At 66.3% G+C, this 21,637-nt stretch overlaps 2 protein-coding genes across 2 annotated transcripts; both read right to left on the bottom strand.

Moving 5' to 3' along the window:
• Positions 1-335: 335 nt before the first annotated feature.
• Positions 336-15,014, bottom strand: ITGA10 (integrin subunit alpha 10). The gene is given in 33 exon segments (XM_055792444.1): positions 336-711; positions 825-938; positions 1,034-1,072; positions 1,075-1,128; positions 1,236-1,268; positions 1,270-1,350; positions 1,471-1,566; positions 1,656-1,748; positions 1,751-1,771; positions 1,863-1,947; positions 2,045-2,128; positions 2,234-2,310; positions 2,408-2,500; positions 2,796-2,937; positions 3,035-3,120; positions 3,206-3,313; positions 3,409-3,551; positions 4,080-4,246; positions 4,501-4,634; positions 4,756-4,959; positions 5,226-5,369; positions 5,459-5,607; positions 6,688-6,832; positions 7,053-7,126; positions 7,227-7,392; positions 7,523-7,673; positions 8,599-8,747; positions 9,422-9,549; positions 11,224-11,338; positions 11,422-11,507; positions 11,633-11,730; positions 12,652-12,763; positions 14,939-15,014. Coding segments are annotated over 33 exon segments (3,486 nt in total). The 5' UTR covers positions 14,991-15,014; the 3' UTR covers positions 336-648.
• A 553-nt stretch (positions 15,015-15,567) lies between these two features.
• Positions 15,568-20,036, bottom strand: LOC114014071 (toll-like receptor 2). Its single transcript, XM_055792419.1, is given in 5 exon segments — positions 15,568-15,972; positions 15,974-17,686; positions 17,688-18,198; positions 19,554-19,628; positions 19,957-20,036. Coding segments are annotated over 5 exon segments (2,679 nt in total). The 3' UTR covers positions 15,568-15,672.
• Positions 20,037-21,637: the final 1,601 nt, after the last annotated feature.

The following is a 21,637-nucleotide window of genomic DNA, read 5'->3' as shown; positions in this document are numbered from 1 at the left end:
GCTGCCAGCTCAGTCCTGAAGTGCCTGAAATCAGGAATTTCTTCCCCCTGGGGAGGAATTTCAGCCCATTGCTTCCCTGGGCGCCGAGGGGGTCACAGCTCTGCCGGCAGGATGGCGTGTGGGGCTGAAGGGACCAGGGTTTGGGGCATCCAGCGGCCCCACAAGCCTCCCCCCCATCCCTTTCTATTTCCTGGAAATCTGAAGTCACTTCGGAGTGTTCCGGTGCTTTTTTCTGGGAGCGGGAATTGTTTCTACTCCTGGAGCATCCCCAAGCATTGGCGGCGCCAGGGATGCGGGCAGAGCGCGGCGGCGGGTACCACACGCTCGAGCATCTCCATGGGGCTGAGCTTTATTGGTGGAGCTGCTGGTTTCAGCCCGGTTGCTTCCCCCTTTCCCCACTCCACAACCACCCCAAAGTCCTTCGGGTCAAACCTGGGGGGCTCCTTCACCCCAAGGCCAGACCCCGACCTCACCTGGCTGCATCCACGTGCCAGCACAATCCAGCCCCCGCGGAGGCATCGCCCTCCGCAAGGATGGAGCTGAGGCAGGGGGGTGGCAGAGTCCCGAGCCCCTGGCTGTCCCCAAGGGTGGGGGAAGGGACACGTCCCCTTCCTGACGGTGCTGGGCTCGAGGGGCCACCGCCTGCCCTCACTGCTCCTCCTTCTCCTCCTCCTCCTCCTTGGGGAGCTTCTTGCGGCTGAAGAAGCCCAGCTGGGGCAAGAGGGAGAGGATGGAGGGGGGCATGCGGACGGCAGGCAGAGCCCCCCCCCCCGTCCCCTGCTGTTGTCCCCCTCCCCCAGAGCTGAGCCCAGCCCCACTCTCACCTTCCACAGGCAGAAGATGATCAGCGCCAGGAGGAGCAGCCCCCCCAGGATGCTGCCCACCAGGATCCAGAGGGAGATGGGCACCCGCTTCCCCTGGATGATTTCAAGCACCGTCTGCAGGGAAAAAAGAACCATAAAAGACGGGAGTCTCTGGGAAGCAAGCAGGGGGGTGTCCCTACAATGGGGGAGGGGTCTGGGGGGGCTCCTACCTCCCTCCGATGTGCCCCCTCCTCCAGCACCAGCACGCTGCTCCTGGGACCCCCAGCCAGGCTGTGCTGACGACCTTCACGCTCCTGAATTTAGCCTGGGGAGGGGGAAAGGGGGGGCTTCAAGCCCTGTTCTGCCCCTGGCTGGAGCGGGGCGGGGGGGGAGGGGATGTCACCCTTCCCCAGCACCCCCTCCCCTCCTCACCCCACGGAAGAAGTCGTTGTGGATGGTGCGGAGGGACGTGGATGGAGACCTCCCCGCCGCGATCCAGCCGCCCCAGCCGGCAGCTCAGCTCCTGGCACCAGGCATTGCCGCAGTCCTACGGGGGTAAAACCGTGGGGTGACACTGTGGGGACCCCCCCACACCCCCCCGGGGACCCCCCCACCCCACCCCCACCCCCCAAACCCCAGCTCGGGGGGGTGCCACGGCGATGCTCACCAGCCTGTCCACGTGCAGGAGGTCCTCAGGGTGCACAGGGACCACCGTGCCCTGCTGCCGCGGCTCCTCGGGGGGGGTCTGCAGCATGCAGGTAGCCTGGGGGGGGGGGGAGAGGAGCTGGGTTCAGCACTGGGGGGGGCGCGCAGGGACCCCCCCAGAGCCCCCACTGAGGGCGAGGGACTCACGTTGTCGGCCAGGACACGCGTGACGGAGAGGAAGGTGGCACGGCGGTAGCCCAGGGCTGGCAGGGCCATGCGGAGGGTGACGTTTCGGACGGGGGGTAGCACCCAAAATTCTGCACCTGGGGGGAGAGCGGGGTGAGCCAGGACCACCACCCCCCCACCACCCCGCACCCCCCGCCAGGACCCCTGCCCCCCCCCGTATCTCCTCACCTTCACCGTGGTCTTGAATTCAGGGCCAGGGCCGTGGGGGAAGGTGCCGAGCGGGTGAACCTCATAGCGGTGCAGGTTGGCATCACTGCGGGATGAGAGGGGGGTCGGATCCTGCCCCCACCTCCACCCTCCAGCCCCCTGAAGCCCCCCCCTAATCTTTGCCCCGCTCCCCCCAGTCCTACCTGGAGAGGAAGAGGTCGGGCTCGTAGAGGATGGGGACGGAAAGCTGGACCACATTGTCCTCTGGTGTCACCTCGGTGCTGTCACTGCAGGGGGGGGAGGCGGCTGTAGGGGAGCTCAGGAGGACCCCGAGACCCCTGCCACCCCTCTGCAGCCCCCCGTGGCGTGCAGCCCCCCCGCCTCGCCCCTACCTGCTGGCCTGGAGGGCGACCTCGGCTTGGCTGAGGAGGAGGGAGCAGCTGAACTCCAGCTCCAGGGTGAAGGAGACCTGAGGGCAAGTGGGGCTGTCAGCGGTGGGGTTGGGTGACCAGGAGGGTCCCAGGGGGGTCCCCAGGGGGGTCCCAGGGGGGGTCCCACTCCCCTACCTTGGCCAGTGCACGGAAGACGGGGTAGCCAACGCTGCAGAGCCGGCGGTGACCAGCCAGCGCTGTGCACTCCAGCTTCACCGGGCTGGTGTCCTGGGGAGAGGGGGGACATCACCCACGGGAGGTGGGTGGCTCATGGGGGGCCCACGGACCCCCACCTGGGACGGGTTAGGGGACTCACATGGGCCCCCGATGCCCCCCCCCCCCACCCCGTGTCCCACCAGGGATGGGTTAGTGATAAGGGGGGGCTGGAGGGTCTACTCAAGCCTGGAGAGACCCCACTCTTTGTCCTGGGGATGGGCTGGTGGGTCGATACAGGGCTGGAAGGACCAGTATGGTTTGGGGGGGTCTGCACAGGTCTGGGGGGACCCCCCCGATGGCGCCGTACCTGGAGCATGAGGCTGGAGAAGTGGAGGTTGCTGGAGAAGCGGAGGAGCAGGCTGGCGTTGTAGGCATTCTCCTTCTTGTTCTCCAGCAGCACCTCGACCAGCACCTTCCTCCTGCCCTTGCGCAGGACATGGGGGCTCTGCCTGCAGCACCGGGGGTGGGGGTGGGGGGTGGGGTTACGGTCCTGGGGGCTCCCAGCACACAGCTCAGCTCTGGGGACACCCTGGCGACACCCCATACCTGGAGCCCGCGATGTTCATGGTGGCCCTGAGCACCAGGTCCGTGACACACTCGTCGTCCTCCCCACAGTCCTTGAAGAAGGGGATCTGGAAGGAGCCGGGTGTGATCCTGGTGCTGAGAGCACTGGGGGGGGCCGGGGGTTGGAGCTGCCACCCCCCCTCCAGCACCCACCAGTTTCCGGATGGTGGTGGGGGACGTCTCATCCAGCACCGGCCCCGTGGCTTCAGCCATGGCCAACCTCACCGTGATGCTGAGGGGGCGCAGATAGTCTGTGGTGTCCTGGGGGGGGAGGGGTCCCCATCAGCCTCCAGCGCTGCTGGGGGGGTGGGAAAAGCCCCCCCCGTGTCCCAGGGAGGGGTCCCACCGTGGCTCACCAGGACGTGGAAGGGGAAGCGGAGGCAGCTCTGCCGCCCCAGAGAGAGCTCCAGGCGCCGCTGGAGCAGCCGTCGGGCGCCTGAGTCGAAGGCGGCGCGAGCACCCGCTGCCCGCTCCTCCAGGGACACGTTGTACCGGAGAGCTGGGGACGAGGACGGGGTGTCAGCACCCGGGCCACCCGCGGGGTGGGGGGCGCCAGGGAGGCTCCGGGGGTGGCATATGGGTGCTCCAGGGACATCCAGGGGACACCCCAGGGATGCTCCAGGTGTGGCATAGGGATGCTCCAAGGACATTTAGGGGACACACCAGGGACATCCAGGGGACACCCCAGGGATGCTCTAGGGATGCTCCAGGGACATCCAGGGGACACCCTAGGGATGCTCTAGGGATGCTCCAGGGACATCCAGGGGACACCCCAGAGATGCTCTAGGGATGCTCCAAGGACATTTAGGGGACACCCCAGGGATGCTCTAGGGATGCTCCATGGACATTCAAGGGACACCCCAGGGATGCTCCAGGGAAGCCCTGGAGATGCTCCAGGACCAGTACATGGCTTCTCCAGTGACACCCTGGAAACACCGCGGGGATGCTCTGGAGACACACCGGGATGCTGCAGGGCCACCCCAGGGTGCTCCAGGGCCAGGTGTCCCCCCGGTCCCCCAGCACTCACCGATGTCCCTGTCCCGCTGGCCCCGGGCTCGGGTCCCGGCGCGGAAGCAGACCCTGGCCCGGAGGCAGACGGCGCCGGTGCCGCTGCGCCGGCAGTTCTTCTGGATGACGTTGATGGCTGGTGGCTCCACCGTCAGCGACGTGTTGACCTGGACGATCTGGCAGGAACTGGAAGCAAGGGGACAGCGTCACACCCCTGGGGGACACACACATTGTGTCCCCTGAATCCCACCAGGATGCCCATGGCGACCGTGACACCCATCCCTGCCCCACCCCCAGGGTCTCCTCCTCATTGCAAAGGGAAACTGAGGCACGAGGGGGTCCAGAATCCCAAGAGCATCCTGCCAGGCGGGGCTGAGCCAAGTGGCACGCGGGTGGCCCCAAGCTGTCCCCCTCCGCCTGTCCCCATCCCCAGGACTCACCGCGCAGCAGCACGGCCACCCCCCTGCGCCCCCACGGCCAGGTCCACCAGCCCGTCCCCATCCAGGTCCAGCTGCCCGTCCACGCTGCGCCCGAAATAACTGAGGGTCGCCCCCAGCGCCGCCCCCTCGATGCGCTGCGGAGGCGAGAGCAGGGCGAGCGGTGGCTTCGCTGCTGTCTCGTATAAGGTTGTGCTCAACCCAACAGAGCTCCCCGGGTGGCAGCCAGCCCCCCAGCCCCCCCCAGTCCCATCTCACCTGCTTGTAATGGGGCAGGAGGGTGCCTGGGGCGCCGTGGTAGATGTAGATGGCCCCACGGTGCCCGTCCTCCAGCGGAGCCCCCACCACCACGTCATTGAAGCCATCGTGGTTGAGGTCTGGCACGGCAGCCAACGCGTAGCCGAACCGGGAGTCCTGCGGCTTCTTGTCGGTGTGCAGGGTGCCGGCGGGGGCCAGGAGCCGCTGGGGGGGCGCAGGGGCAGCCCTCGGTACCCCACAGTGCTGGATGCCACCCCGTGTGCTCCCTACATGAGCCTCGGGAGGTGGGGGAGGGGAGCACAAGGGGGTCCCCTGGGCTGTGTCCCCCTCCTGGCCCCGCTGCATCTCCCAGACCCTGCTTTGTCCCCCCCACCCCAGCCACACCACCCCAATCCCACCCTGTGGTGTCCCCTGACCCACCGCATCCCACCCCAGCCCCCCGGTGCATCCCACCCCCCCCAGCCCCTCACCTGCCCCACGCTGTAGAGGTACACCCGCCCCGTCTCCCTGTTCTGGGCACCCAGGTACATGGGAGCTGCCACCAGCAGCACGTCGGTGACGCCGTCACCGTCCACGTCCAGGGCGCACACCTCGCTGCCGAAGTAGGAGCCGATCTGTGGGTCACAGCAGAGCTGTGTGAGGCTGGGGGCTGCTGGCAGCCCCCTCCCATGGGCCTCCCAGCCCCGCCCCCAGCAGGCCCTACCTGCTCCCCCATCAGTGCCTGGGCCACCGTCAGGGTGCCCGTGGTGGCCATCTGGAAGAGGATGACCTTGCCCTTGTGCTGGAAGCGAGGGGCTCCGGCCACATACAGGTGCTGCCCACCGGGCAGCCGCAGCGAGGAGACAGCGTAACCTGGGGTGGGAGAGCCCGGGATCAATGGCAGGGAAAATCCCTGGTGCCAGCGCTGCCAGTCCTTGGTCACCCTGTGTCCCCAGGGCACTGAGCGTCCCTGTTGTGCCCTGCATCCCTGAGCAACACCCGTTTGCCCTGCATCCCCAGGGCACTGAGCATCCCTGCTGTGCCCTGTATCCCCAGGGCACTGAGCATCCCCAGGACACTGAGCATCCCTGCTGTGCCCTGTATCCCCAGGGCACTGAGCATCCCCAGGACACTGAGCATCCCTGCTGTACCCTGTATCCCTGAGCATCCTCAGTTTGCCCAGCATCCCCAGGGCACTGAGCATCCCCTGTTTGCCCTGCATCCCTGAGCATCCCTGGTTTGCCCAGCATCTCCAGAACACTGAGCATCCCCAGGGTACCAAGCATCCCCAGTTTGTCCAGCATCCCTGGGGCGCTGAGCAGCCCAGGGCGCTGAGCATCTCTAGGTACCAAGCATCCCTCAGTTGCCAATGATATTCCATTTGCCACACATCTCCAGGACATGGAGCATCCCCAGTTTGTCCTAAATCACCAGGACACAGAGCATCCCTGTTCATCCCAAATCTCCAGGACACGGGGCATCCCTGGTTGACCCTCTGTCTCCAGTCCAGGACATAGAGCATCCCTGGTTCATCCCAAATCTCCAGGACACAGAGCATGCCCAGTTCATCCCAAATCTCCGGGACACGGAGCATCCCTGGTTCACCACATATCTCCAGGACATGGGGCATCCCAGTTCCTCCCAAATCTCCAGGACATGGGGCATCCCTGTTCATCCCAAATCTCCAGGACACGGGGCATCCCTGGTTGACCCTCTGTCTCCAGGACACAGAGCATCCTCAGTTTGTCCTAAATCTCCAGGACATAGAGCATCCCTGGTTCATCCCAAATCTCCAGGACACAGAGCATGCCCAGTTCATCCCAAATCTCCGGGACACGGAGCATCCCTGGTTCACCACATATCTCCAGGACATGGGGCATCCCAGTTCCTCCCAAATCTCCAGGACATGGGGCATCCCAGTTCCTCCCAAATCTCCAGGACGTCCCTCCGTACCCAAATAAGCCGCGTGATTCTTCAGCTCCAGCGGGAATTCCTTCTCCAGGGCCTGCCGGGGCGGGATGATGCGGCCGCGCCGGCTCTCCTCCAGCACAGCCCCATCCCAGTCGTAGGCTCCCACCGTGCCGAAGAGGATCCCGTCCTGGCGCGGAACGGATCGGGATGGGAGCTCGGCGGGAGGCACGTGTCACCCGCCTCGAGGACACCACGTGCCTGGCGGTGCCTCATTGTCCCCAACCCCCCCCAGAACGTCACCAGCCCAGCCCGGGACACCACCCCTCCACGGGCTGAGGATTATTTTCCACTTCTGCAAAGCCCCCCCTCCCCCCCGGGGCCGCATCCTGCCCATCCCGCAGCCTCACCTCCAGGAGGTGGATGGAGAAGCCGATCTGGGACATCTCCAGCTGGAAGGAGCTCTCGTTGTAGCCGTGGGTGCCTGGGGAGGGGGAAGCAGATGGGATCCCTCCAGATGTGGCTCCAGCTGTTTTCCCTGCGGCCCTTCCCGGGGTCCAGCCCCGGACCCAGCCCCACGGCACCTTCCAGGCTGAAGATGCGGTCACCCAACGCGTCCACGATGTCGTTGAGGGCGGCCTCGTCGCTGACGTTGAAGAAATACTTCTCGTCCGGGTCGCTGGCGATGTACTTGATCTCGCGGATGAAATCCTCGGGGTCCTGCTGCCGACGGAGGTAGTGCCCCAGCACCTGGGGAGAGGGGGCCCAGCATCGTCTGAGGGTCAGATCCTGCCCCCAGCACAGCCGGGATGGTTCCCCAGCCCGGCACGGCACAGAGCAGGGAAGGGGGAAAGTGAGGCACGGGTGGCGGGGCGCTCACCGCGATGGCGTAGCGAGTGACGTTGCGCTTCTCACACTCTGCCAGCGCCTCCGGCAGCTCCTCACCATCGTGGGACTCGCCGTCCGTCACCACGATCATCAGCCGGGTGGCATCTGCCCGCCCGCCCCGCTCGGGGCTGAAGGCTTCCGTGCTGCCAGAGGGGCGGCGTGAGGCTGATCCCAGTCCTGATCCTGATCCCAATCCCAACCCTGACCCGGATCCTGATCCCAATCCCAACCCTGATCCTGACCCCAATCCCAACCGTGACCAGATCCTGATCCCAAAACTGATCCCAACCCCAATCCCGACCCTGACTCTGCTCCCAATCCCAACCCCAATCTTGATCTTGACCCTGACCTTCACTTCAATCCCAATCCCAACCCCAACCCTGATCCCAATCTTGACCCTGATCCTGCTCCCAATCCCAACCCTGATCCTGACCCTGATCCTAATCCAAAACCTGATCCCAAACCCAACCCAACCCTGACCCTGCTCCCAATCCCAACCCGGATCCTGCTCCCAATCCCAACCCCAATCTTGATCTTGACCCTGATCCTCACCTCAATCCCGACCCTGATCCTGATCACAGTCTTGACCCTGACCCCAATCCCAAACTTGACCCCGCTCCTAATCCCAACGCTGATCCTGATCCCAGTTCCGATCCTGACCCTGATCCTGATCCTAATCCCAAACCCAATCCCGACCCTGACCCTGCTCCCAATCCCAATCTTGATCTTGACCCTGATCCTCACCTCAATCCCAACCCCAGCCCTGATCCCAACCTTGACCCTGACCCCATCCTGACCCTGCTCCTGCTCCCGATCCTGATCCCGCTCCTGCTCCTGATCCCGCTCCCAACCCGGCTCCCGCTCCCAACCCTTACACAAATCTTGACCTTGACCCTGATCCTCACCCCAACCTTGATCCCAGTCTTGACCCTGACCTTGATCCCAACCCCAATCCAGATCTCCACCATCGTCCCAACCCCAATCCTGACCCAATCCAATCCCAACCCGCTCCCGGCCCCCTCCCCATCCCAACCCCTGCCCTTGACCCGCCCTTGACCCCGCACGCACCATGCCCGGTGGATGGCGAAGGCCGTGCGCGTCTCCCTCCCCTCCTGCCGGCTGATGTTCTTGGCCGCCTCCACCACCTCCTGCGCCGTCCGGTACCGGCCCAGGTCCCACTCGTGCACAGCCCGCTCCCCGTACTGCAGCACCCCCACCTGCCGCGGGCCGGGGGTCAGCCCCCTCCCCACCACCGCCCCCGGCTGGCGTCACCCTGGGGGGGCACCGCGGGCAGGAGGGCATCACCCTGGGGACAGCAGCATCACCCCAGGGATGATGGCATTGGTCCTGGGGGGGCACCCCAGGGAGGATGGCATCACCCTGGGGACAAGGGGGGTCACCCCGGGGATGGTGGCATCACCCTTGGGGACAAGTGGGAGCAGCCCAGGGATGATGGCATTGTCCTGGGGGGCACCCCAGGGGATGAGGGCATCACCCTGGGGACAAGGGGGGTCACCCCGGGGATGGTGGCATCACCCTTGGGGACAAGTGGGAGCAGCCCAGGGATGATGGCATTGTCCTGGGGGGCACCCCAGGGGATGAGGGCATCACCCTGGGGACAAGGGGGGGTACCCCAGGGATGATGGCATCATCCAGGGGGGCACCCCGGGCAGGAGGTCATCGCCTTGGGGACAAGGGGGGTCACCCCGGGGATGGTGGCATCACCCCAGGGGTGGCATTGCCACGGGGACACCACCATCAGCCTGGGGACAATGGCAGGGCCCTGCAGATGGCATCACCCCATGACCTTGCCCTGGGCACGGCGTCACCCTGGGGACCCCAGCGCCACCCTGGGGACAGCCCCCCCCCCCCCCCGGTGGTCCCACCTCACCTGGATCTGCCCCGGCCCGATGAAGAACTTGCTGAGGACGTTGCTGAGGAAGTTCTGCACCTCGGACCAGGGGTAGATGCTGTTGGAGCCGTCCAGGACGATGACGATGTCCATGTAGGTGGAGCAGCCTGCAGGGGGGACACGGCTGGCACCGGCGCGGCACTGGTGTGGCACCAGCATGGCACTGGTGTGGCACCAGCATGGCACTGGTGTGGCACCAGCATCACATTGGCATGGAACCAACATGGAACCAGTGTGGCACCAGCACGGCACCGGTGTTGCACCAGCACGGCACCAGCATGGCACTGGTGAGGCGCCAGCATGGCACTGGTGTGGCACCAGCATGGCACTGGTGTGGCACCAGCATCACATTGGCATGGAACCAACATGGAACCAGCGTGGCACCAGCACAGCACCGGTGTTGCACCAGCACGGCACCAGCATGGCACTGGTGTGGCACCAGCACAGCACCGGTGTTGCACCAGCACGGCACCAGCATGGCACTGGTGTGGCACCAGCATGGCACTGGTGAGGCGCCAGCATCACATTGGCATGGAACCAACATGGAACCAGCGTGGCACCAGCATGGCACCGGTGTTGCACCAGCACGGCACCAGCATGGCACTGGTGTGGCACCAGCATGGCACTGGTGAGGCGCCAGCATGGCACTGGTGTGGCACCAGCTTCACATTGGCATGGAACCAACATGGAACCAGCGTGGCACCAGCACAGCACCGGTGTTGCACCAGCACGGCACCAGCATGGCACTGGTGTGGCACCAGCATGGCACTGGTGAGGCGCCAGCGTCACATTGGCATGGAACCAACACGGAACCAGTGTGGCACCAGCACGGCACCGGTGTTGCACCAGCACGGCACCAGCTTGGCACTGGTGAGGCGCCAGCATGGCACTGGTGTGGCACCAGCATGGCACTGGTGAGGCGCCAGCATCACATTGGCATGGAACCAACATGGCACTGGTGTGGCACCAGCATGGCACCAGTGTTGCACCAGCACGGCACCAGCATGGCACTGGTGAGGCATCAGCACAGCACTGGTGTGGCTCCAGCACGGCACCAGTGTGGCACCGGCACGGCACTAGTGCAACACCAGCATGGCACCAGTGTGGCACCAGTGTGCTGCCAGCACAGCACTGGTGGGGCCAAGGCACAGCACCAGTGTGGCACCGGTGTGACACCAGTACGGCACCAGTGTGGCACCAGCACGGCACCAGTATGGCACTGGTATGGCACCAGTGTGGCACCAGTGCAGCACCAGTGTGACACCAGCACGGCACCAGTATGGCACCAGTGTGGCACCAGCACGGCACCAGGGTGGCACCAGCATGGCACTAGTGTGGCACTGGTATGGCACCAGTGTGGCACCAGCGCGGCACCAGCGTGGCACCGGTGTGACACCAGCACAGCACCAGTATGACACCAGCATGGCACCAGTATGGCACCAGTGTGGCACCAGCACGGCACCAGTGTGGCACTGGTATGACACCAGTATGACACCAGTGTGGCACCAGCACGGCACCAGCATGGCACCAGTATAGCACCGGTATGACACCAGTATGACACCAGTGTGGCACCAGTATGACACCAGTGTGGTACCAGTGTGGCACCAGTATGGCACTGGTATGGCACCAGCGTAGCACCGGTATGGCACCAGTGTAGCACCGGTATGGCACCGGTATGACACCAGTGTGGCACTAGCATGGCACCGGTGTGGCACTGGTACGGCACCAGTACGACACCAGTATGACACCGGTATGGCACCGCCGGCGGCCGCCCCACTCACGCTGTGCCGTGGGCGCGATGGTCCCCACGGGGCGCAGGTCGCCATCCAGCCGTGCGCAGAGGCCGGTGCTGAAGACGGAGGTGCCGCACGCCTGGGACCAGAGCGGGGCGCAGGCCTGGGGGGGGGACACACAGGGGCTGGCAGACGCCCCCTCCCCCCCCCCCCCCGTGCCTCCGCTCCCCCGGGGGTCCCGCTCACCACGAGGCCGTCCCCGGCGTCCAGCAGGGTCATGCCGAGGTGCACGGCGCGGCCGGGCTGCGGGGCGAGCCAGGGGGCTGCGGACCCTTGGGGGGGGGGGCGGGGAGGGATGGGGACAGAGAGATGGGGGGGGTCAGCAGGGGGTGACCCCCCCCGGGGCGAAGCCGGGGAGGTCAAAGGTCAAGGCGGGGGGGGGGGGCTGTGGCGCTACCGAGGTTGGCTTTGGTGCAGGAGGCGTTGGGGGGTCCCACGCGGCACTTGTAGATGTCACCCTGGCGGTCACCGTCCCACGGGGCCCCCACCAGCAGCCTGGGGGGGACGCGGCGGCGTGAGGGGACCCGGGGGGGGGGCACTGGGGGCAGCCCCCCGCCCCACTGGGGGCTCAGTGCCAGACGCTGGCCCCCCCCCTGCCAGCGTGGCACCAGCACCACGGCACCGCGCTGCCACCAGCCCCCGCTGCCTGGCCAGCCCCCCCGGGACCCCCCCCGGGACCCTCCCACCCCCCGGGACCCCCACACCCCCCCCGGGACACCCCCCGGGACCCCCACACCCTGCCCGGAACCCTCACACCCCCCCCGGGACACCCCCCTCGGGACCCTCACACTCCCCAGGACCCTCACCCCCCCTCTTTGGAACCCTCAACCCTCCCCTCTCGGGACCCTCCCCCCCGCCGGGACACCCCCCTCCCACCCGGGACCCTCCCCCCTCGGGACCCTCCCCCCCGCCGGGACACCCCCCTCCCAGCCGGGACCCTCCCCCCCCCCCCGGGACCCTCCCCCCTGCCCCCTAGGACCTTCACCCCTCCTCGACGGGACCCTCCCCTTCCCCCGGGCCGCCCCCTCCCCCCCAGGACCCTCCCCACCCCACCGTGGAACCCTCCCCCCCCCCCGCCCCCCCAGGACCCTCATCCCCCCCCCCGTGGGACCCTCCCCCTCCCCCCAAAGCACAACCCCATGATGAGCCTTAAACCCCCATTTCTGACCCCAGAAACCACTGGGGGGGGGCTCCACTCCCCCCCCCCCGCCCCTCCCCCCCCCTCAGCCCCCCCCATCCTCCCCAAACCCAGTCACGTCCCCCCCCCCCAGTGTCCGTCCCCCCACTCAGCCCCCCCTCCCTGCCTCAGTTTCCCCACACACCCCCCTCAGTGTGCCCCCCCCGTTGTTCCCCACCCCCCCCAACCCCCCCGGAGGTGCTGGGGGGTCCCGGTGCCCCCCCCCGGGGGTCACTCACCACCTCTCCCCGTCGCTTGCCCGCTGCAGCACCCGGTAGCCAAACTGGGCTCCCACTGGCCCATGGAACAGCCGCGGGTGCCGCACGTCCACGTTGAACCCCACGCACAGCCCTGGGGGGGGCAGCCTGAGGGGGGGGGCACCCACGGCCCCCCGGCGCCCCACACCCCCCCATGGGCACGGGGCTGCCCCCCCCCCCCCCCCCGAGCTGGGCTGGTGGGTGCTGCTAGGGGCACCCACCCGGGGGAGGGGGGGAGGGAAGGGGTCCCCCCAGGCTGGATGTGACCCCCGGGTGGGGGGGTGACCCCATGATGCCCCCCACACCCCCAGCAGCGTTGGGGGGGGGGGGGGGGGCTGGGTGGGCACAGCACCCATGGGTGCTCAGGGTCCCACCTGGGGGGAGACTGAGAGAAATGGGGGGGGGGGATGGGATCCCCTGTCCTGGGCGGGGAGAAGGTCCTGAGTGCTGGGTGCTGAGCACCCTGTGTGTGGTTGTAGCACCCTGCAGACGGTGCACAGCAGCCCGAACACAGCACCCAGCACCCCAAACCCAGCACCCCAAACAGCACCCAGCACCCCAAACCCAGCACCCAGCACCCCAAACCCAGCCCCCCAAACAGAGCACCCCACAGCACCCAGCACCCCACAGCACCCCAAACCCAGCCCCCCCTGGACAGCACCCAGCACCCCAGGGGAAGCACTGAGCACCCCACACACAGCACCAGCACCCCACAGGACCCCAAACCCAGCACCCCAAAGGCAGCCCCCAGCACCCCAGATGAAGCACTGAGCACCCCCCCCCCCAGCACCCAGCACCCCACAGCACCCTAAACCCGGCACCCAGCACCCTACACCCCTGTACAGCACCCCAAACCCAGCACCCCCTGTACAGCACCCAGCATCCAAAACCCAGCTCCCAGCACCCCACAGCACCCTAAACACAGCACCCAGCACCCCAAACAGAGCACCCAGCACCCCGCAGCACCCTAAACCCGGCACCCAGCACCCGAAACCCAGCACCCCACAGCACCCTAAACACAGCACCCCATAGCACCCAGCACCCCACAGCACCCAGCACCCCAAACAGAGCACCCAGCACCCCGCAGCACCCTAAACCCGGCACCCAGCACCTCACAGCACCCCTCACCCCCTGTACAGCACCCCCTACCCAGCACCCAAAAGGCAGCCCCCAGCACCCCAGATGAAGCACCCAGCACCCCACAGCACCCTAAACCTGGCACCCAGCACCCCACACCCCTGTACGGCTCCCCCTGGACAGCACCCAGCACCCCAAACAGAGCACCCAGCACCCCACAGCACCCTAAACCCGGCACCCAGCACCTGAAACCCAGCACCCCACAGCACCCTAAACCCAGCACCCCATAGCACCCAGCACCCCAAACACAGCACCCAGCACCCCACAGCACCCTAAACCCAGCACCCCATAGCACCCAGCACCCCAAACACAGCACACAGCACCCCACAGCACCCTAAACCCAGCACCCCATAGCACCCAGCACCCCAAACACAGCACCCAGCACCCCAGGGGAAGCACTGAGCACCCCACACACCCCACACAGCACCCAGCACCCCACAGAACCCCAAACCCAGCACCCCAAAGGCAGCCCCCAGCACCCCAGACGAAGGACTGAGCACCCCCCCCCAGCACCCAGCACCCCAAGAGGCCCCAGGCAGGACAGGACCAGCCGGGGGGTCCATCCTAGGGGGGCTGCGGGTGCCTCTGAGCACCCACATGGTGCCCCCCCCCCCCCAGCCCTGGGCACCCAAGGCCACCCCTGCCTCAGTTTCCCCACCGGCCGGGCACGGCGGAGGCACCCCGACGGGACGGCGATGGGGGGGGGGGGGCAGCTCCCATCTCCCCTCCTTGGGGACACTGGGAAACCCCCCCCATTTTTGCCTTTTTTTCCCCCAAATTATTAAGATTTTCCACCAAAGTGTTGTTTTTTGTGGGTTTTTTTTTAAGTTCCTCTTGGCAGGGTTCGGCTCCCTTCCACGCCGGCCCCAGCGCCCCCCCGGGGAGGTTTGGGGTCCCCCCTCCATCAGAAAAAAGCCACCCCACCCCCCCCGGGAATGGGGGTGACAACCAAAACCCCCCCCATCCCTCCCATCCCCCCCCCCCAACCCGCTGGGGGGGGGGGGGCCACCCACGCACCGCCGCCCCCCTCCAGCATCCCCAACTGCCCCCAAAACCCCTCTTTTCACCCCCCCCAAAAAAAGCCCACCCCCCCCTTTTGTCCCACCCCCCCTGGATGTTGGGGTGACGGTACCTGGGAGCAGGAGCAGAGGGGGGAGAAGCCCCCAGCCCCCCCCACTCGCCATCGTCCCCCCGGCCCCGCCAGCGGCTCAAAGGTTACTCTGTCTGCCTACCGGAGATATTTTTTTTTTTTTTCCTTTTTTTTTTTTTTTTTTTAATATTTTTTTTTCCTGCTCCTTCATCTTCAATTGGCTGCTAAAAATAAACAGCCCCAGTGGTTTTTTTTTCAATTGGCTGCTAAAAATAAACAGCCCCAGTGGTTTTTTTGGGTTTTTGGGTTTTTTTTTTTGGGTTGTTTTTTTTTTTTTTTTCCTTCGGCGGGACGGAGTTAGGGGAAAAAGGGAAAAATGGGAGAAAAATTAGAGAAAAAAAGGGAAAAAAAAAAAAATAATAGGAGGGGGAAGGAGGGGGGTGGTGGGCACTGGGGGGTGGGGATGGTGCTGTAGGGGGGGTCCCATTTTCCTGGCAAAGTGGGGAAGCGCGGCCCGTGGTGGCCCCCCGAGAAGGGCTGAACCCCACGGACGGGGCTGGGACCGGGCCCCCCGGCTGAGGGTGCTAGGGAGGGGGGATGGGGGGGTCCCCACCTGCCCCCCCCCGCCCCCTCGCTGCCAGCATGGCCCACGGGTGGCCACGTCCTCCGGGTGACACTGCCACCTCCTGGGCACCGTCCCACCTCCTGTCCCTTGGAGAAGACAGGGGGGACCACGGAGAGGACCCCCCCCTCCACGCCAACCCCCACCCCTTGAGCTACCCCTGCGTGGGGACCCCCCAGCAGCACCCCAAAGCCACCCGCGGGACAGGTGGCCCCAGTGCCACCGCTACGTGGTGGCCCCCCACGGCCACCTCCTCACCGGCAGCGGGCTCGAGCCCCCCGGGGCTGCCCAGGAGCCCACGGAGCTGGAGCCAGAAGAAGGGTCGCCGCTGGGGCTCGCGGGGCCACTCCAGGTAGGTCCTGGTGGCCAAGAGCGCGCGGAGGCGGGCGAAGCGTCGGGGCAGCCCCCGCGCCTCCATGGGCTCCAGGACCACCAAGATGACGTCCTCGCTGCCCAGCCCCCACGGCGCGCTGGTGGGCGAAGTAGAGCTCGTAGTTGCACCACTCGCTGTCGACGAAGCTACGGGAGAGGATGAAGATGACCTTGGCGCTCCTCTCGATGTTCTCCACGATGTTCTCGATGATCCAGCGACCCGGCGTGAAGTCCCGCTCGTGGATACAGAGCCGGTAGGGTGGCACGATGTTCTCCAACCGCTGCAGAAGCTCCTGGCGAACCCAACCGGCGTCAGCGCGGCTGTAGGAGATGAAGGCGTGGTAGGAGCATCGCCGCGCCGTGCCCGCCGGCCGCTTGCCGTACCTGGCGCGCACCAAGCGGTACGTGGCTCGTAGGTACCAACCGGCGTCCAGCTTCCAGCAGAGCACGGCGCACACCACCACCACCACCGCCGTGCTGGCCACCGCCACCGTCACCAGCGCCGGCACGTTGCATTCTAGGGGCCGTGGGGTGTAGGTGGCCACGGCCGTGTCCAGCAGAGGCTCGGGGTGGTAGCAGGTCCAGTTGTGGGGCCAGTCAGCCAAGGTGGGTCGCCCCCATCGCCGCGTCTCCTCCAGGAAGAGGTAGAGGTCACAGGTGCAGTGGTAGGGGTTGTTGCCGGCCGCCAGGCTAACGAGCCGTGGCATGTTGACGAAGGAGCCGCGGTTGATGATGCCGAAGGAGTTGCCGTCAATTGCCAGCACCTCCAGCCGCAGGCACCTCCACTCGGAGGGGATGAACTTGATCTTGTTGCCACTCAACCGCAGCTCCCGCAGCCGGGGGCTTTGGCTGAAGTAGTCCATGTCCAAGCGGTCAAGTTGCGAGTAGGAGAGGTCCAGGTACTCGAGGGTGGTGGGCAGGCACCTGAAGGTGTCCACCGTCACCTGGTTGTGGTGGAGGGCCAGCCAGCGCAAGGTGGGACTCCATTGGCACGTCTCCTGCAGGCTGCCCAAGCTGTTGTGGCTGGCGTCAAGGCGGTTGAGCCGGGGCCAGGTCCGGGTCAAGGTGGCCAGCACAGCCAGGCTGAGGAGCTGGTTGGAAGCCAAAATGAAGTTTTCCAGCTTGGGCATGACTCCCTGGTAGTGGCAGAGCTGGTTGTAGATGTAACTGTCTCTCAGGCGGTTGCCGGAGATGTCCAAGGTCTTCACATTACGCAACTCCCCCCACACGTCGCAGGGGACGTAGTTGAAGTTGACGTTGATGATGGAGAGGGCGGCCACACCGCTCAGCCAGGTGAAGGTCCAGTCGAAACGCAGGATATCGGGGTTGCTGATGTCCTGCAGCACAAGGCGGTTGAGCCGTGGGGCGGTCGCCCCCGCACTGGAGCCATTCTGCCACGGCGAGCGGGCGAAGTCGATGGCCACCAGCGCCAATTCACAGATGCGGGAGCGTTGGACGTTGAGCAGGGCCAAGCGGAGGAGGTTCTCGCTGAACTTGCCCCGGTAGAAGACCAACTTGGTGATCTGCAGCTCGGCCAAGCCGGCGAAGGGGTCGGCGTCGCCGGTGTAGTAGGTGAACTCGAAGAGGTTACGGAAGCGCAGGTAGTCGAGGGGTTTGCCCCGCAGGTCCCGCAGCATCACCGGCAGAGCCGCTGCGCTGCCGTCCAGGGCCACGTCGCACCACAGCTCCGTGGTGTTGAGCCACGAGAAGGCCCCGGCCTCGTAGCGCCGCAGGCCGGAGGCCGACTTGATGGCAAACTTGCGCAGCGCCGTGTCCTTCAAGACGGCGAAGTCCCCCCCGGGAGATGTCCTGCAGCAGCGGCCCCCCCAGCGACAGCTCCCGCAGCGCCCGCAGCCCCCTGAAGGCGCCGTCCAGCGCGGCGCTGCGGTAGGGGTTGTTGGACATGTCCAGCCAACGGAGGTTGGCCAACGGGCGCAACGCCGGCGCCGGGATGGAGCCGAGGGAGTTGTTGAAGAGCCGGAGGTGCTCCAGGAGGAGGTTGGAGAGGAAGGCGTCGGGCGCGATGCGCGAGATGCTGTTGTAGGCCAAGTCCAAGTGCCGCAGCTGGGTCAGGCCGGCGAAGGCGCCCGCCGCCACCTCCCGCAGGCGGTTGTAGGAGAGGTCGAGGTGGCGCAGGGCCGCGGGGAGGCCGGGGGGCACCAGCGCCAGGTCCTGCCCCCGGCACAGCCCCGTCCGGTTGGCGGCGTCGATGCGGCACGGCGGCGGCGCTGCCACCCCCCGCCAGCACCAGCAGCGCCCAGCACCAAACCGCCGCTGGCATCCGGCACGGCACACCCGGGCATCCCACCTGCGGCCGGAGAGGGAGGGTCAGCGGGGGTCACCCCGATCCCTCGGGATCGACCCGATGGGTAGAGGTGATTCCTCCCTTGGGGGCTCACGACTGGATCCCAGAGAGGGGCTGGATCGCCGGGGATCGGGGACTGGATTGATCCCTGGGGGGGTGTGGGGGGGGTGGGATTGGATTCTGGGGGTTTGGGGATTAGATCCCCAGGGGATCAGGAGCTGTATCCTGGGGGGGATTGGATTCCAAGGGGATCAGGGACTGGATTCCAAGGGGAACGGATCCAGGGGGATAGAGGACAAAATCTTAAGGGGGTCGAGGGTGGGATCCATAGGGGATCAGGGACTGGATTCCAAGGGGAATGGATCCAGGGGGATAGAGGACAAAATCTTAAGGGGGTTGAGGGTGGGATCCGCAGGGGATCAGGGACTGGATTCCAAGGGGAATGGATCCAGGGGGATAGAGGACAAAATCTGAGGGGGGCTGGGGATGGGATCTGCAGGGGATCAGGGACTGGTCCTGGGAGGTTGATGATCAGATCCCAGAGGGGCTGGGAACTGGATTCTAGGGGGATCAGGGACCGATTCCCAGGGATCTGAGACTGCACCGCAGGGATCAAGAAATGGATTGAGGGCAGGGTGAGAGAATACATGAGTGGATCCCAGGGGGATCAGGGACCATACCCTGCGGGGACTGGAAACTGCATCCCAGGGGAATTGGACCCCGGGGCAGGGGGGGGATCAGGGATCAAGTCCCAGGGATCTCCTACACCAGCTCGAGGTGGGCAGCCCAGGGACCAACCACCTGGGGACTTACAGACCAGATCCCGTGGGATTTGGGACAGCAGATCCCACCGGCCGAGGGCCCAACCCAGCACCAGCACCCAATGCAACCCCCTCCTCCTTGAGCCGGGGCGGGGGGGGGGAGGGGGGCTGGGGTCCCCCAGGCTCAGCCCCCCCCCCCCCCCCCCTTTGCTTTGCTGCTGATTTTTAAGGTGGGTTTTATTTTCCAATCCGGATAAAGAAAATATTTTAAAAAAGGAAAAATCCACTTTTTTTTTTTTTTTTGCAGCGAGGCAAGCTGCACCGACATGGTGTGTTGTGTGTGTGTGAGTGTTTTCATTCGGGGGGGGTGGGGGGGGCAGGAAGGAAAAAAAAAAAAAACCCAAAAAACAACAAAAAAACAGGAAACTGGAAAAGAAAAACAGTTGGGGATTTGTCCCGGCCAGGCGGCGAAGCCGGAGGGGGTACAGGCCCCCCCCGGGCCACCCACAGCCCCACCCCCCCCGGGCCACTTCGCCTCGTCTTAAAAATGCTCCCTCCCCCCCCCCCCCCCCCGCTTCCGTGAAAAAGGAAAAATACCTGGAATTGGCCCCAAAAATGGGTGTCGCTGGTGTGTTGCCGCCCCCCCCCAAACACCTGCGCCCCACGGCGCCGCTGCCAGGGCCCACGTGGGGAAACTGAGGCTGTGGGCGTCCCCCGTCCCACCCCCCAGAACCCTCCCAGTACCAAAGGCTTCCTCATTCCCGCCGCCAGCCCGGCCCAGTCCAGTCCAGCCGCCACCGGCACCCCAGAGCCCCCCCGAGCCCGCTCAGCACCCAGGGGGGCAGCCCTCGGTGGGGCGGGATGGGGGGGGCTGGAGCTTGGGACCCCCCAGCCCAGCTCCCCTAGTCCGGCTCAGTCCCCCCAACTCGGCCCCAGGCACCGCCAGTTTGGCACAGCGCCCGCCCAGTCCAGCAGTCCCAGTCCAGCCCTCCCAACCCACCTGAGCGCCCCCAATCCAGCCCTACCTGTGCCCCAGTCCAGCCCCTCCCAGTCCATCCCAGTGCCCCCAATCCAGGCCATCCCAGTCCACCCCAGCAGCCCCAATCCAGCCCTCCCAGTCCACCCCAGTGCCCCCCAATCCAGCCCTCCCAGTCCACCCCAATGCCCCCCAATCCAGCCCTCCCAGTCCACCCCAGTGCCCCCCAACCCAGCCCTCCCAGTCCACCCCAGTGCCCCCCAATCCAGCCCTCCCAGTCCACCCCAGCGCCCCCCAATCCAGCCCTCCCAGTCCACCCCAGCGCCCCCAATCCAGCGCTCCCAGTCTCTCCCAGTGCCCCCAATCCAGCCCATCCCAGTTAGTACAACCAGCTCAGCCCAGTGCTCCCAGTCCGGCCCCCCCAGATCAACCCAGCACCCCCAATTCAGCTCAGTACCACCAATTCAGCACAGCAGCCCCCCCACTCTAGTTCAGTATCACCAGTCCATCCTCTCACCCCCAACCCAGCCCTCCCAGTCCATCCCAGTGCCCCCAACCCAGCCCTCCCTGTGCCCCCAGTCCAGCCCTCCCAGTCCATCCTAACACCCCAACCCAGCCCTCCCAGTCCATCCCAGTGCCCCCAACCCAGCCCTCCCTGTGCCCCCAGTCCAGCCCTCCCAGTCCATCCTAACACCCCAACCCAGCCCTCCCAGTCCACCCCAGTGCCCCCCAATCCAGCCCTCCCAGTCCACCCCAGCGCTCCCAATCCAGCGCTCCCAGTCTCTCCCAGTGCCCCCAATCCAGCCCATCCCAGTTAGTACAACCAGCTCAGCCCAGTGCTCCCAGTCCAGCCCCCCCAGATCAACCCAGCACCCCCAATTCAGCTCAGTACCACCAATTCAGCCCAGCAGCCCCCATCCAGCCCAGTGTCACCAGCCCCCCCACTCTAGTTCAGTATCACCAGTCCATCCTCTCACCCCCAACCCAGCCCTCCCAGTCCATCCCAGTGCCCCCAACCCAGCCCTCCCTGTGCCCCCAGTCCAGCCCTCCCAGTCCATCCTAACACCCCAACCCAGCCCTCCCAGTCCATCCCAGTGCCCCCAACCCAGCCCTCCCTGTGCCCCCAGTCCAGCCCTCCCAGTCCATCCTAACACCCCAACCCAGCCCTCCCAGTGCCCCCAACCCAGCCCTCCCTGTGCCCCCAGTCCAGCCCTCCCAGTCCATCCTAACACCCCAACCCAGCCCTCCCAGTCCATCCCAGTGCCCCCCAACCCAGCCCTCCCTGTGCCCCCAGTCCAGCCCTCCCAGTCCATCCTAACACCCCAACCCAGCCCTCCCAGTCCATCCCAGTGCCCCCAACCCAGCCCTCCCTGTGCCCCCAGTCCAGCCCTCCCAGTCCATCCTAACACCCCAACCCAGCCCTCCCAGTCCATCCCAGTGCCCCCAACCCAGCCCTCCCTGTGCCCCCAGTCCAGCCCTCCCAGTCCACCCCAGTGCCTCCCGATCCAGGCCATCCCAGTCCACCCCAGTGCCCCCCGATCCAGCCCTCCCAGCCCACCCCAGCGCCCCCCAATCCAGCCCTCCCAGTCCACCCCAGCGCCCCCCAATCCAGCCCTCCCAGTCCACCCCAGCACCCCCCAATCCAGCCCTCCCAGTGCCTCCAATCCAGGCCACCCCAGCAGCCCCAATCCAGCCCTCCCTGTGT

Source organism: Falco peregrinus, chromosome 19 (genome assembly GCF_023634155.1).
Source record: "Falco peregrinus isolate bFalPer1 chromosome 19, bFalPer1.pri, whole genome shotgun sequence".
In the NCBI taxonomy this organism is placed as follows: Eukaryota; Metazoa; Chordata; class Aves; order Falconiformes; family Falconidae; genus Falco; species Falco peregrinus.
The sequence above is the reverse complement of the archived record's forward strand: the minus strand, read 5'-3'. Positions and strand labels throughout refer to the sequence as shown.